General features: G+C 38.5%; 1 protein-coding gene across 1 annotated transcript; it reads right to left on the bottom strand.

Annotated features, from left to right (window-relative positions):
- Positions 1 to 1,465: 1,465 nt before the first annotated feature.
- Positions 1,466 to 14,144, bottom strand: LOC140165812 (BLOC-1-related complex subunit 5-like). Its single transcript, XM_072189135.1, has 5 exons — positions 13,953 to 14,144; positions 7,998 to 8,150; positions 6,590 to 6,830; positions 4,554 to 4,653; positions 1,466 to 2,275 (listed from the first exon to the last, which is right to left on the bottom strand). The coding sequence occupies exons 2-5, from the start codon at positions 8,104 to 8,106 to the stop codon at positions 2,051 to 2,053; spliced, it is 675 nt and encodes a 224-aa protein (XP_072045236.1). The 5' UTR covers positions 8,107 to 8,150; positions 13,953 to 14,144; the 3' UTR covers positions 1,466 to 2,050.
- Between the last annotated feature and the right edge of the window lie 192 nt (positions 14,145 to 14,336).

Genomic DNA, 14,336 nt, shown 5'->3' on the forward strand with positions numbered 1-14,336 from the left:
TAATCTAAAGCATTAATTCCTGTTTTGACATGGTCCTACGTCAACAGTATATAAGTAATAATGAAATACAGTCAAATAATGAATAATGAAAAAGAGTCACCCACAGAATTAGAGAAGGAGAACCAGGACTCCATATACCGCCACATACAATCGTGCCGTCAGCTATGGGGAGAAAATTGGGGGTATTCAGGTCCTTGCCAATGGTGCACAGAGACAAACTCTGCCCACCATCCAAGTCACACTTGCATGACAATGATTGCCTCGAGCGCATTCCCAGGGAAACCGAATACCCCCAATTTTTGCTCCATGCCTGTATCAAGATGGCGAACAAGTCCTGGTTCTCCTTCTCTAATTCTGTGGAGTCACCTCATCATTTGACAAAAATATGTCTGATAGGAAACATCAACTTTGATTAGCCTTATATGAGGAAAGATGCCTCTAATACAATGACATAGTTACTACTGCTGTCACAATATTTTGCCAATGTAGCATGTAAGTGTATGCGGATCACATTAATATGCAATATCAGCATGATTAGTGCTTTCATTTGGCTAATCAGCGAAGTCACACTGCCTGACCCTGCTTTTACTATACCAGTATTTTATAATCAGGGTGTGCATACCACCCATATGCAAAATATCTGAAACATAGATTATAGAATTGTATATCAGCTTCTCAGTTTGTTCCAGTTTCACCACATCAGGGTGTGCATCAGACAGGGTCTAATTCTGCATAAAACCGGGCAACGTTATTTCTATAGATCTGCTGCGCATTTAAATTGCATTGTATTGCATCGTAATTTCATTTGTGTCTATGCTAATTATGTTTACACAACATGAACTCACATGTTTTCAAGCAAATTCGCCGATAATAGGTGATCAAAAGCGATCGGAATGTTACAAAAGTACAGATCGCATTCAGCTTACTTCATATGAGATGATCTTTGGAAAAATACGGCATAATTTGTCTTGGTGTTTGCGGAATGCCATGCAGTAAAATATTAATACGTTGCTGCAATTCATGATTGACAACTAACGATCGGCGTGTGCATCGTATCCTCCACTGTCAATTTCTTCTCCACTCAATAATACTCACAGAAGCTTTGTGTTGATTACGTAATTTGTGGAGGCAAATTGCAATAAGTACAATGAAATAATGAGTAGGGCGGGCTCGGTAGGCGGGTTTCTTCTTCATCTTACGTAACAGTATTGTTCTCCAAAAAACCGGAAGCTTGTCGTTTGGAGCTCTAGCTGAAATACAGCAAGATAATGTAAGATAGTAAATGTAAACCTGTATTTTAGCTAGAGTATCTCGAGCTAGTGTGCATACCAACCATGATGTAAACAATAGATTCCAGAATTGCATTTCAGCTTTTTGGTGGTGGTTTCATGCTGAATGGTTCTAATCGTTCTCCTTCAGGCAAGATGCTATTCAACCTGTCCATCAGTGGTACTAACTGATCAATGTTCATTTGCACCCGTTTCAGTGTGCTTGACATCTTGTTGATTTTACCGATCTGTTCGGCGTATTTGGCAAACGCGAGCGTTATATTTTTACAAACTTCACGAATCCGGGTTATATCATGAATTTAACATTTAACACATGAAATGTTGCTATATGATAACATTGCTAAGGCATGAATTATTGAATTTTGCTAAAATATCAACACACACACTCTTCTGTGTTGGAAATCATGAATATATCACCACGCGAAAATACCACTTATACGAGCCGTACAGTAAGATTTATCCTGCTTAAGCTTTGCCACATGGTCCTTCATATTGCACACTGACCTTGCTAGTATTATTACGTAGTCTACACAATATACAGTTCATTCAGTCTCACCATTTGTATTAGCTGAGAAGGAAAGTAATTTATATGTTATTTGTTAAATCTCTCATATGTGATGTGATCAAGCAAAATCAGTCAGTAGTCAGGTACGTTGATTTTCTGATATAGCCAAACAAAGACAATAGCGTAACTATCAGCAGAAAAATGTAAGTTTTTCCTTTGATCTTCACAATGTAACAATAGATTCCAGAATTGCATTTCAGCTTTTTGGTGGTGGTTTCATGCTGAATGGTTCTAATCGTTCTCCTTCAGGCAAGATGCTATTCAACCTGTCCATCAGTGGTACTAACTGATCAATGTTCATTTGCACCCGTTTCAGTGTGCTTGACATCTCGTTGATTTTACCGATTTGTTCGGCGTATTTGGCAAACTTGCGCTGCCTCTCGGCGAGGCCTGCTGTTATCGATGTCATCTCCGCATCCACCTGCATAATTGACAGAAAGGAATAGTTGCGATCAAAATATCGTAATATAACTTCTTAATACAGACAATACAAATCAGGGTTCAAATTACAATAGTTTTTATAGTAAACAACAATTAAAAGAAACTGACCATACTGTAAAGGTTCACCTAATGGCTTTACAGGCTAGGCTTGTTATCGACACATGATTTCTAATTCAACACTTCGTTGGGGGAAAAAAATACGACAATCGACACGGGTCGAAACTCGTAATGAGATTTAAAATGCTGAAAAAAGTTAATAGATAAGCTTAAAATCACACGGATTTGAGTTATGATTGCTGATTGCCGACTTCCGGTGTAAACATACTTCCTGGTTCGTTCTACTTCCGGGGTCGGGTCAACTTTGGGAGGTAATTTTTGACTTTCCGATGAAAACATGATCGTACGGTAAGCTTATTCGAACAAAATAGCATGGAAATTTTTTTTTTTTTTTTGATATGTGTCGTAAAGTGTCGAAAAAGGACAATTTATTTTGACATGTCGGATTTAGGGTTATATCGACGATAATACGACACATACGACAGTCGATATCAGGCCTACTACAGGCTCCCTTGACATAAGTGGCAATTCAGACACAACCTAAAAGTGCCCTCCCATAAAATTCCCACAAGCAAATAAGGACACAGAACCTTTCATTCTACATGTAGTTAGGATATCAGAGGAGGGAGCTCTCTATTTGCACATGAAATGCAAAGGAGCTCAAGTGCGCCATTAGGCGAATCCTTACGGTATAATAATAATAATGAAGAAGGGGGGTGACAAAATTTGGCTCAACAGGATTCAAACATGCAACCTCTGGGCTATCAAGTTCTAATGATGGACAGCGACCCCAAATACCAGTATTGAATGCTGGTGTGAACCATAAAACCTTGATGCTGTACAGACGATGACCACGCCCACTTTGCAATACAATCCGCAAAGTGGCAGTAGAAGGGATGAGCGAAGATACAGTGTTTACTTATATTTTACTTATAGTATACAGAGAAACTGACCAGGTAAAAATAACAAAGAAGAAGAGGAGCAAAGGATGTTTGGCTAGATATTGGTAAATACATGTAGGATTACCATCCATCAATGGGCTGGATACCTCAGATGGTAGAGCACTGGACTCACAATCCAGAGGTTGCCTGCTCTAATCCTGCTTCAACCAGATCTTCTTTGCCCCCTTCTTCATATGATCTTATTAAGGGCTGGGGTATGAGCGTTTGGACAGTATTTATTGTGGGACATTAGAGCACATCAGACATATCGAATTGCATTCTGAATACGAAGAATGTCATTCTGATATCAAATAATTTTGATTTTTTGAAATTCGCAATTTAATACACATTTTATGGCAAATCATTAAAAATTGATATTTTTGATATTTAACAGTACTTGAGTAAACTTTATAAATCTGATGATTTATACTTAAAGTGTATGTAGGTGGGATGAAAAGCCGACGATCAATTGAAAATTTTGACCTTTCAGTATTGAAGATATGGATTTTTTCCCAAAACACCAAAAAAAATATGGTCTTTTTGGGAAAAAATCCATATCTTCAATATGAAAGGTCAAAATTTTCAATTGACCGTCGGCTTTTCCTCCCTGCTACATACACTTTAAAATATGTCATTAGATTTATATAATTTACCGAGGACTGTTATATATCAAAATTTGAAAAATATCAAATTTTTATAATTTGTCATAAAATTTGTATTATATTGTGATTTTCAAAAATGAAAATTGTTTGATATCAGAAAGACATGCTTCAGTATTCAGAATGCAATTCGACAGGTCTGAGGTGCTCTCATGTCCCACAAAAAATACTGTCAAATAATAAACGCTCATTTTAGATCCCTTAACAATCTGCTTATTTGATAAGAGGGGATCAATTCTCCTTTTCATCAGGATCATGGTGATGAAAGTCCAGCCTGTGTCAATAACACAAGTCAAATTTTACACAAATCCCTCTACATTGGACCAGATACAGGGGTGTGTCAAAATGACTGGTACCCATCGATATCCAGCTAGCATGGCCAAGATGCCCTTATCAAAGTACAGCATAACATCCATCCAATTTGTAGATTTGTGTAATAAAAGGTCATAAATCTATCAATTGTAGTCATCTCAAGAGGATCTAATGTTTAATTGGGAAGAAGTAGGTGTTTCATGAGATGATAAAGCTGATGGGTAGCAATCATTTTGATACCCCCTGTATAAATGTGTAGCATAGTCCCATGCATTACACTCGCACATACCTCTTTTATCCTGCTGGAAAGAACACTCTGATCAAAAGAGACTGCTTCAGCACACTGCTTGAGATGTTGTTGATATCTTAAACACATGAATAACAGTTGACTGAAACAAAATTAAAAACATTTCATTAATACATGGTGGCTGGAAATTTAATGTTTGTGACTTTCTGTAAATTTGCAACTGTTGATGAATGGAAAAGTCAATTTCAACATTCATAAAGTATGTGAAAGTTGATTAATCAGTTAGATTTAGTAAAGCACATGATTTTCCTGCATGTCCCATTGTTTGTTTGTTTGTTTGTTTAAACAGCTGCTCCGTGTGGAGACACACTTGGGTCCTGATGGAACCAGACTCTAACAAAATGCTCAAACCAGGCTAAACAGCATATATTAGCATACTAGCCTATATCGTGTATATGGAAATAGAAGTGAAAAACAGGTTTGAAGACAAGATTTTAGTTCTCAGATAGAGTATACAATGTAGTTTAATATTCATACCCACCCTGTATTTACAGATCTACATTAGTACAATAATCCACATTTGAAAACTAATAAAAGAGAGATCGGATTATCCTATCTACAGATTTGATTTAAAATGGCGTCCTCTTACAAAGAACTAAATTTATGCACTTTCACTGTAGTCTTTAATTTTTGATTATAATTGATTCCATAACACATTGGATTGTCTTAATTTAGATAACCGAGACATGGATCCAAGTTCGGATTCTATGTTGTATATTAATGTATGCACACTTGCATGAGAGATCCGAGAGGATATTCGTATGCGGTTTGATTTCACGGAATCAAATTAAGTGTTCAACATGACCATATATAGCTATACTACTATTGAATTCAGAAGATATAAGTGGTATATTTTGTGAAACACGTATACTTTCCTTAAACATGTTGAAGAAAGTAGTGTTTTTGTTTTGTATCAAGATTCGTTTAAATTAGTTTCACAAGGTGAGACATATTTTGGATATTTTCTTTTATAATTTACCCCTTTGTGGTTCTGATTTTGGACTGGAGGCAGGTTTCTTCCAGGGCCCGTAATTCTTCTAATTTAAAAAGGTTAAAGGTCATTGGACCTCGACAATTGTCTGAAATAGGTAACGGAATTAAGTATTATTGATCTCTTCCTAACTGCATAGAGTGGAGTCAGTGAGCCTGTCAAATGATAATAATACCTGCACAAAATGAAAGTAACTCCAAACAAATGTGGAACATATAACAATAAATAAATAAATGTAGATATTTATATATAGCGCTTTATGCCGTAAACAGCCTCAAAGCGCTTTACATTTATTCCGCCATTATTAGAATATGTCGGAACCACGTTTGCTGCCTACAAATGGCGAGAGTTCATCAGTACAACGACTGTGACTACCCCTAACAGCTTCCCATTGCACCTGGGTGGGTGAGGCAAAGCGTGACAAAGCGCCTTGCCCAAGGCGCAACACGGTGGCGGGGACGGGACTCGAACCCACGCACGTCAAGCAAGCTCTCAGATTATGAGTCCAAGGCCGTAACCACTGAGCCACCGTGCCCTCTAGCTTGTATCCTATATTTTACATCTGAATCATGTGTTCAAAGAGCTACAGCCTGAATTTGAACCAAACTATAATCTGAAACACTATTAAAAAGACCAGTTTGCATCTGACATCACTGTCAATCAAACTCCCCATGACCCCTGACTGGTTAGTAGCGTGTGAAAGGAAGGTTGATTCAACTGGTGCCAATATGAGAAAAAGAATTGCAGAAAATGGCAAACAATTACGGTACTTTTACAAACCAAAAAGTGACTTTTCTACATGTTGGCATTGTTGACAAGTTTGACTGACAGACATCCTCAGATGCAAAATAGTATTTTTGATTATGTCTTTGATTATATGCACTAAATGTAAGGGTTACTGATTGTGTAGCAATCAACCTCCCATCAGACAAGCAATGTGTACTAATTCATATTGTGTACTGATGAGAGTACACATTCTCAAAATTCACTGATAAATGTTACAAAGTAAAAATAAAAACCCACTAACCGGTGTTCCATCTTGTCCATCATGGTAGGATCATCCATGTTAACATTGCCAATGTTAACCATGCCTTTAATGATGGGTAAAAAGGTGGGTATATCTCTCATCTTTTGCAGCTCCGACTCTAAAGCTTGGTCTTCTTGACTGGCACCCTCTGAGACAACAACAATGTTATGTGCTGGGCTGTTCTCTGGTACTTTAGGGGTAGGCTTTCCTGGTGAGGGTTGACTAGGCATATGCTGCTTATCTGATTGGTATATGAAAATAGAAAAAGTCAAAATATTACTGATAGACAGAACAAACAGTTTCAACACTTGTTTGGTTGTACAATTAACTTTGGGTTCATTGTTATTTAAGTATGTCCAAAATTATGCTGGGCTTCATAAAACCATGATCATTCCTAGTGGTATGATATTAACATCATGAAATATCAAAAATGATTTCCTGATTTTGTCAGAGTGGATCACATAAACTGCATGCATGACTGTCTTCTTTAGGGCTCATATTGAAATACCCCTACCTCTACCTCTACCTCTACGTCTACGTAAATACTTGGCAAGGTCCATAAGTTTGGATGTAGTGCCAAGGAAGAGAGAAGGCAGGATTCCCCTCGCTAAGCGCGCGCCTCAGGAAAGCTCGGTCATAAAACGGATTTTAACAAAAGAAGGCTAGCACAGGAAAGCTGCAGGATGGCGCACACCTTCCTGTGTAAGGGAATTTCAATATGAGCCCTTACAGATATTTTTTGTTCGCTAAAGATCCAGGAAACTGTCTTCAAGATTCAGGTATCAGCTTTTTCCATCAAAGATCTGAAAAAGATTGATATGGTCTGCAGACTGTCTACTGGTGAAGAACACCAGACTCCAAATATGAAAGTATCAGCTGCAGGCATTGAAATAAGCCAACATTTTGTTCTTTGTTAAAGTTGATACAGTTGCATTCAAAATAATAAAGGGCCCTCACATATTTTCAAGGGCATTAAAAAAAAGTTCAATGATTTAGAATGCGCTACACACATGCATAAACTCACAAACCTCAGCATACTTTACAAGAATTTGCTGACCACTGTGGCACAAATCACACTATATAAACCATTTAAAAAACCAATAATCAGAGATTTGCAGCTAAAAAGCACACACCAACTATACATACCACAATAAACCATCACAGCCAGGATCAGCTCCCCGAGTTTTCGTATGGATAACCGAGACAAGCAAGTAGTTACATGTAGTTTCCTTGTCCAGGGGAATTTTTAAGTTTGCTCATTTATGCACACGAACGAACAAAGACTGTGTCAGGGCTTAAGCTCATATGGTCTAAATGCCTTACATTGTACCTATTGAGCTAACTTCACTGATTTGGTCTAAGGGCCTGCATTATTTTGAGGACTGATCAGCTTTGAGTATCAACTTACCTTTGAGGACCTGTCTCTCAATAGAGTATGATGTGTAGGGAATGTCTTCACTGGATATTGGTTTCCCATATGGATCAAATCCACTAGAACTGCTCTGTGATTGTCCCATGGTTGGTATACTGGGTCTGGTCTAATCTTCAGAATAACTTAAGTCTGTGTGAACACCACAAAGAAGTCATATTATAATAAAATGAATGCAACATCCAGTCTAGAAGTTGCTTGTAGTTAGCTCGAGATACTCTAGCTAAAATACAGGTTTACATTTACTATCTTACATTATCTTGCTGTATTTCAGCTAGAGCTCCAAACGACAAGCTTCCGGGTTTTTTTGGAGAACAATACTGTTACGTAAGATGAAGAAGAAACCCGCCTGGAGCCCGCCCTACTCATTATTTCATTGTACTTATTGCAATTTGCCTCCACACATTACGTAATCAACACAAAGCTTTTGTGAGGATTAGTGAGTGGATAAGAAATTGACAGTGGAGGATACGAAGGACACGCCGATTGTTAGCTGTCAATCATGAATTGCCGCAACGTATTAATATTTTACTGCATGGCATTCCGCAAACACCAAGACAAATTATGCCGTATTTTTCCAAAGATCATCTCATATGAAGTAAGCTGAATGCGATCTGTACTTTTGTAACATTCCGATCGCTTTTGATCACCTATTATCGGCGAATTTACTTGAAAACATGTGAGTTCATGTTTTGTAAACATAATTAGCATAGACACAAATGAAATTACGATGCAATACAATGCAATTTGAATGCGCAGCAGATCTATAATAGAAATAACATTGCCCAGTTTTATGCAGAATTAGACCCTGTCTGCTTGTAGTAGGGAGGACCAATAATAGAGCAGATAATCCCATGAGACAATACCCTATTCCCCTGCAAAGCCACACAGAGCGCTCTGATAAAACACAGTTTTTAAATTGTTGCTATTTTTTAATTTTTTACTCTATTTCCCGAGAATTTCAGATTACGTAGACAAATATTATATCAACAATTCCCGTTGATATAAACAACTCCTGTTGTGATAGCCCCTGTCGTTTTCTGTCCAGCGATTCGCAAACTTGCCTCAGGACTGCCTTCGAAAATCTGTCCAGAAACTAAGTCCAGCAGCAATTACCTTGGGAAGCCAGGAGACCTTGCAAATTTTAAAGATGGTGCCTAGCGCGGATGTAAACATTCAAACTTTGACACGCCCTTTTGCATACATCCGGGATACCTACCTAGCTCTCTGCCAGCGTTCCAGAAATTTTTGTATCTTGCTGTATGCCGAAGTTACAAATTATTTACTTGATTTTGAAGCCGTTTGATCGAATTTGAAAGTTTCTAAGTAGTATGATATTCAGTAATATTATCGTCAATTAAATGTGAAGTTTCAGTCCATTTCGATTTAGTTTACACCCAGAACGATGCGCTCAAACATTCATAGTATACCCCATTTTCTAACTTTCTCAGCAGAGCTATGTCAAAATTCATTTTTTTTTTTTTTTGCATTTGAAATTTTGTTTATGCTAATTTAACAACCCAATAGTCCAAAATACTTGGAAAAAAATATTGGAAATTTTTTTTTTTCTGATTTTTGGAGTGTCCCAAGTCGGCCATCTTGGATTTTTATGTATAAATTTTGCTTAATTCTGCTATTTTGAGGCCCGATATGTAATATGCGTGCATGTTGTTGGTGTCCCCTCCCCTAAAAAGGATCTCGCGACCAAGTGAGAAGAGGGAGGAATGGTGTGGCACTTCATGTAAGTTCATGTAAGTTCTTGTCTCATGAATCACGATATATAGAAATTTCAAAAATTCACAATACATCAACCATTTGACCAATTTTAACCATTCAAACCAATATTCTAGTTGTCACCAGTTCTTTCATTCACACTTAGTATGAAAGGAGTAGGATAAGAAGATTAAAATTTTGATGGTCCTCCCTACTTGTAGTACCGGTACGGTACCGTACATGTAGTTAAGATTAGTCCTGCCAGCAAGACTTCAGTCTTTATCATAAACATAATGACATCTACGGACCTGAAGTCTTGCAGCGGTACATAGGGATGCACTGTACGTTTAAGAAATCCAAACTTCAAGCATCAAGAAATATACCCTGTATTTGTCAGTTTTACCTCAGAGATGCTGTAGACCTTCTCTACACAGTGTAGAAACATCACAAGTAGAATGCTGCTCAATATAATAAATCCAAATCATGAAAATCAAGACATTTTGCAGAGCAATATTTTGATCACTTTTGCACTAAGTAAATTACTCCCAGGAAGATTGCAGGTTTTACCAACTCAAGGAATTTTGAACCCACCCAAAAGATGAGATCAATGATGATCAATTACCTCAACTTTGTGAGTATAGACTAGTACAGTGGGATTAAAATCATCCACGCACGCCCAAACCCTGGTACAATGGGATTAAAATCATCAGTGCATGCCCAAACTGTCCTTGAGAGAGTTCCTCAGCTACATCCTTAGTCTAGAGCCCAAAATGAGCCCACATATTGTGATGTTTCTTATTTGTGGAATAGATAGCAGTAGAGTGAACTGTAACTCTAGGTATGACAAGTTACAGTTACTGGAACTAAGTTAAGATGTGATCTAAACTTCAGAATAAATCAAGTCTGTGTGAACACCACAAAGTAATTATTAGTCAGGCAAAACTTGGCTTGTGAGTTTAAAGTCGGGTATGACTAACATGTTTTGCTTTAATATTGACATCTGAGGTGTATTGAGAAAGAATATTTACGGATGCCCAGTGGGTACCCTTTAATCCACCCAATTGGGCAGTCACAACACTAGTTTGAACTTAATTCTGACCATCACTTGGCTTGTGGGATTCGTCTATATACGAATATAAAATCCAATACTGTGTACCCTGGACCAGATTGGCTCAGGAGCCTCGGACCTTCGTACAGAGAAGGCCAGTAGAAATCGTAGTGACGGAGGTGCGAGTACCTCGGGCTAAATTGTCAAATGTCAACACATCAACTACCATCACTCAGATAGGTATAATACAAAAAAATTGAACTTTTTTTGATTCTCATCAAAGTAATCTCATATTAAAGAGCTAAATGAAAGAAAACTGATGAGGCATAAATGAATGTCATACGACATGTGGTTGCGGAGATATGCTAATTTGAATGTCTCAATTTTTCAGCCAATTTCCTGTACAAACTTTTTGTGCATGCACATATTAAAATGCTTATAGGCCTATACTGTGCATTGTTTGTGAGTACACAATTTTAAGAAACAAGCACTTGCTATTTACCGGTACTGAACTGTAAATGTAATCCTAGATTGATTGAATTTGTATTGATGTGAACATAAGGGCCTATCATTTTCTTTGGAAGGGGGGGCTCCCAAATATACAGGGGGGGCCATAATTTTTTGGAAAGAAAAATAGGGGGGGTCATAAAATTTTGATGACCAAAATGTAGGGAGTCGCAAGATGACCACAGATAGTGTGTTTATCTTATTCAAAAAGACTGAATACAATTTTAGCCTCTTCAGGGGTACATGTAAGGTGTATCAGTGGGTGGTGGGGAGGGGTCATAAAATTTTGTTGCGAAATAGGGGGGGTTGCAATTTTATTGATGCTGACTTTTTGTAAATTTGGGAGCCCCGCAGCAAATGATAGCCCCCTAATATACAAATGAACATGACTTTTTGTATGAGTAACATTTTGTTTTATTTCTGTTTTCTGATGCAGATTCCAGCTTTGACAGAGGATGGAAACCAGGGACTGTCTTTTGGAATTTGCAGGAGAGCATTAAATAGCTCTTCTAGAGCCTTCAAGAGCTGTTTAGAACATTTACAATAAAATGTAACGAGAGAATGGTCAACTAAGGAAAGCTAAAAATCACTCTCCTATATATCCGATTTAAGGAGAGCAGTAGAGAGCGATTGCTCTCGCTCTCCTCAAAAGGCAGTCCCTGGGAAACCACAGTGAGGGCCAACAGCAAATGCAAAAATAAAGAAAAACTTATTCAAAAAGATGAAATTTGTGTTGAAGTGTCTATTTATTTTTTTTGTCATTGAAAAACTCACGGTTTTGATACTACCCACCCAAGTACACCTTTCACTGATACAAGAGGGGGGGTAATTTGTTTGAGGGGGCCCCCTTTAAAATGTTTAATTATTATAAGCACTAGCTGATGCATTCACCCCTCCCCAGGAAAATGTTTTTGAGCAGGCACCCTTTGGAGCACTGGCTGGCGATGCTCCCTATTCAAGATCATTGTGGAAACTCGAGGGCCAGTTCACTTGATCATCAGAATGGGGTCACTCCTACTCAAGTTATGAACCCCCCACCCCTTCCCCCAGCTTAAGTTTTGTCTTTGAGCAGGCACCCTTTGGAGTACTGGCTGGCGATGCTCCCTATTCAAGATCATTGCGGAAACTCGAGGGCCAGTTCACTTGATCATCAGAATGGGGTCACTCCTGCACAAGTATGAACCCCCTGCCCCTTCCCCCAGCTTAAGTTTTGTCTTTGAGCAGGCACCCTTTGGAGCACTGGCTGGCGTGGCGCATGCTCCCTATTCCAAGATCATTATGAAACTCGAGGGCCAGTTCACTTGATTATCAGAATGGGGTCACTCCTGCTCAAGTATGAACCCCCCTGCCCCCTTCCCCCAGCTTGAGTTTTGTCTTTGAGCAGGCACCCTTTGGAGCACTGGCTGGCGCATGCTCCCTATTCGAAGATCATTGCGGAAACTCGAGAGCCAGTTCACTTGATCATCAGAATGGGGTCACTCCTGCTCAAGTATGAACCCCCCCACCCCTTCCCCAGCGTAAGTTTTGTCTTTGAGCAGGCACCCTTTGGAGCACTGGCTGGCGCATGCTCCCTATTCCAAAGATCATTGCGGAAACTCGAGGGCCAGTTCACTTGATCATCAGAATGGGGTCACATCTGCTCAAGTTAACCCCCCATGACGTAGCATCATAGGAGTACGTCCCCCCCCCCCCAATCAATTTGAACATTTAGAAAATCAAATAGGAAAATGGCCAAAAAACGGCCTGTGCCCCCAACCCCGGCCATCATACCCGATGTGCCCACAGTCATTCATGCATCTATCATAGCAAAAATCTGCTAGCGCTATGCATGATGGGATAGGAATAGGAATAGGAAAGGTCCAAATTTGCTTCTTCACCCGACTCAGAATGAGAATCTATCCCAGCATCCACAGCATGAGCCCATTCAATTAGTATACGCAAACCATGCCGGGTTAAACATGTTCACTCACTGGCAAAAGTCGCCAATTGCAGTACTACACAAAGTCCCCAGTTCACTCACTTTTTGCGCAAGGCATCCATCCAATCTCATCAAACCAAACATTTGTATGTACAAGAAACTACCTTTTTTCACCGCGTGCTCCATTTAACTTACCGCTCAACTCCGTTATTTACATATTTGGAGAGTAATTTCCGAAAAAAATTAGATCGAAATCGTCACTTTCAAACCCACTAGAAAGTCGCCAAAATTTGCCGCGACCACGTGCAAATCATCTGACCTCTTCCGGGTTATGATCAAGTTCAACCTTTTGACTTGACCTTGTAAGCTTTGGAACTGTTTTTAACTCGATCTAATTCCCCCCAAATTTTTTTCAAAAACATCGCCGTAAAATTTACTACCGGTAATGAATTTCCAAAATGGCGCCGGGTGCGCGATTTCCCTATGCTGAGAGAGGCTGAATATTGCGCATGCTCAGGTAAGGAATGCTCACATACCTAACTCAGACAGTACGGGTGCATACTTTGGCTGAATTGAGCACTGAAGAGTAAAAACAAAGAAGAAGTAGAAGAGTTTATACTCAGGCTGAGGCAAATTATGAAATGAAAGAAAAAAATTCCATTAACATTTATTCCTGTCATTTCAGCAACACAACACAAACACTCATGCACTACAAAATAAACATGTTAAATGTTCACTTTAAACTTACACTATAGACAGCAATGATGTGAGCATTTGTTTGATCTTCAGATTGTCCACTTCTGGGGCATCCTTACTACTATATGAGGTTCATGGTTTTTACCTCAAATATTTGATTTTTGAATATAAAAAAAGGAAAATATTATGTGTACTATTTTCACTCTGGATTTTTTTTGATGGGCTACAAGCTGGCGTTAGTGATTTTATAGCCTGAAGTATTTCTGAAAAGAAACTCGACCAAAAACAGTAGAATTCAACATTAAAGTCTATTTTTGCTATTTGATTCGACAGTTGTAATCTTTTTTTTATTTATTAAAAAATTTATTGACTTAAAATGTGGTTTAACTTAAGGCCTGATACAAAAGAAATCTCCAAGATTTTTCACTTTCAGAAG

The sequence above is a fragment of the Amphiura filiformis genome, chromosome 12 (genome assembly GCF_039555335.1).
Source record: "Amphiura filiformis chromosome 12, Afil_fr2py, whole genome shotgun sequence".
NCBI lineage: Eukaryota > Metazoa > Echinodermata > Ophiuroidea > Amphilepidida > Amphiuridae > Amphiura > Amphiura filiformis.

Coding starts and splice junctions, on each gene's coding strand:
- LOC140165812 (XM_072189135.1), bottom strand. CDS start 8,106: ATGGGACAATCACAGAGCAGTTCTAGTGGATTTGATCCATATGGGAAA. Junction 6,831..7,997: donor TGAGAGACAGGTCCTCAAAG/GTAAGTTGATAC, acceptor TATACCAATCAG/ATAAGCAGCATATGCCTAGT. Junction 4,654..6,589: donor ATGGACAAGATGGAACACCG/GTTAGTGGGTTT, acceptor ATTTTGTTTCAG/TCAACTGTTATTCATGTGTT.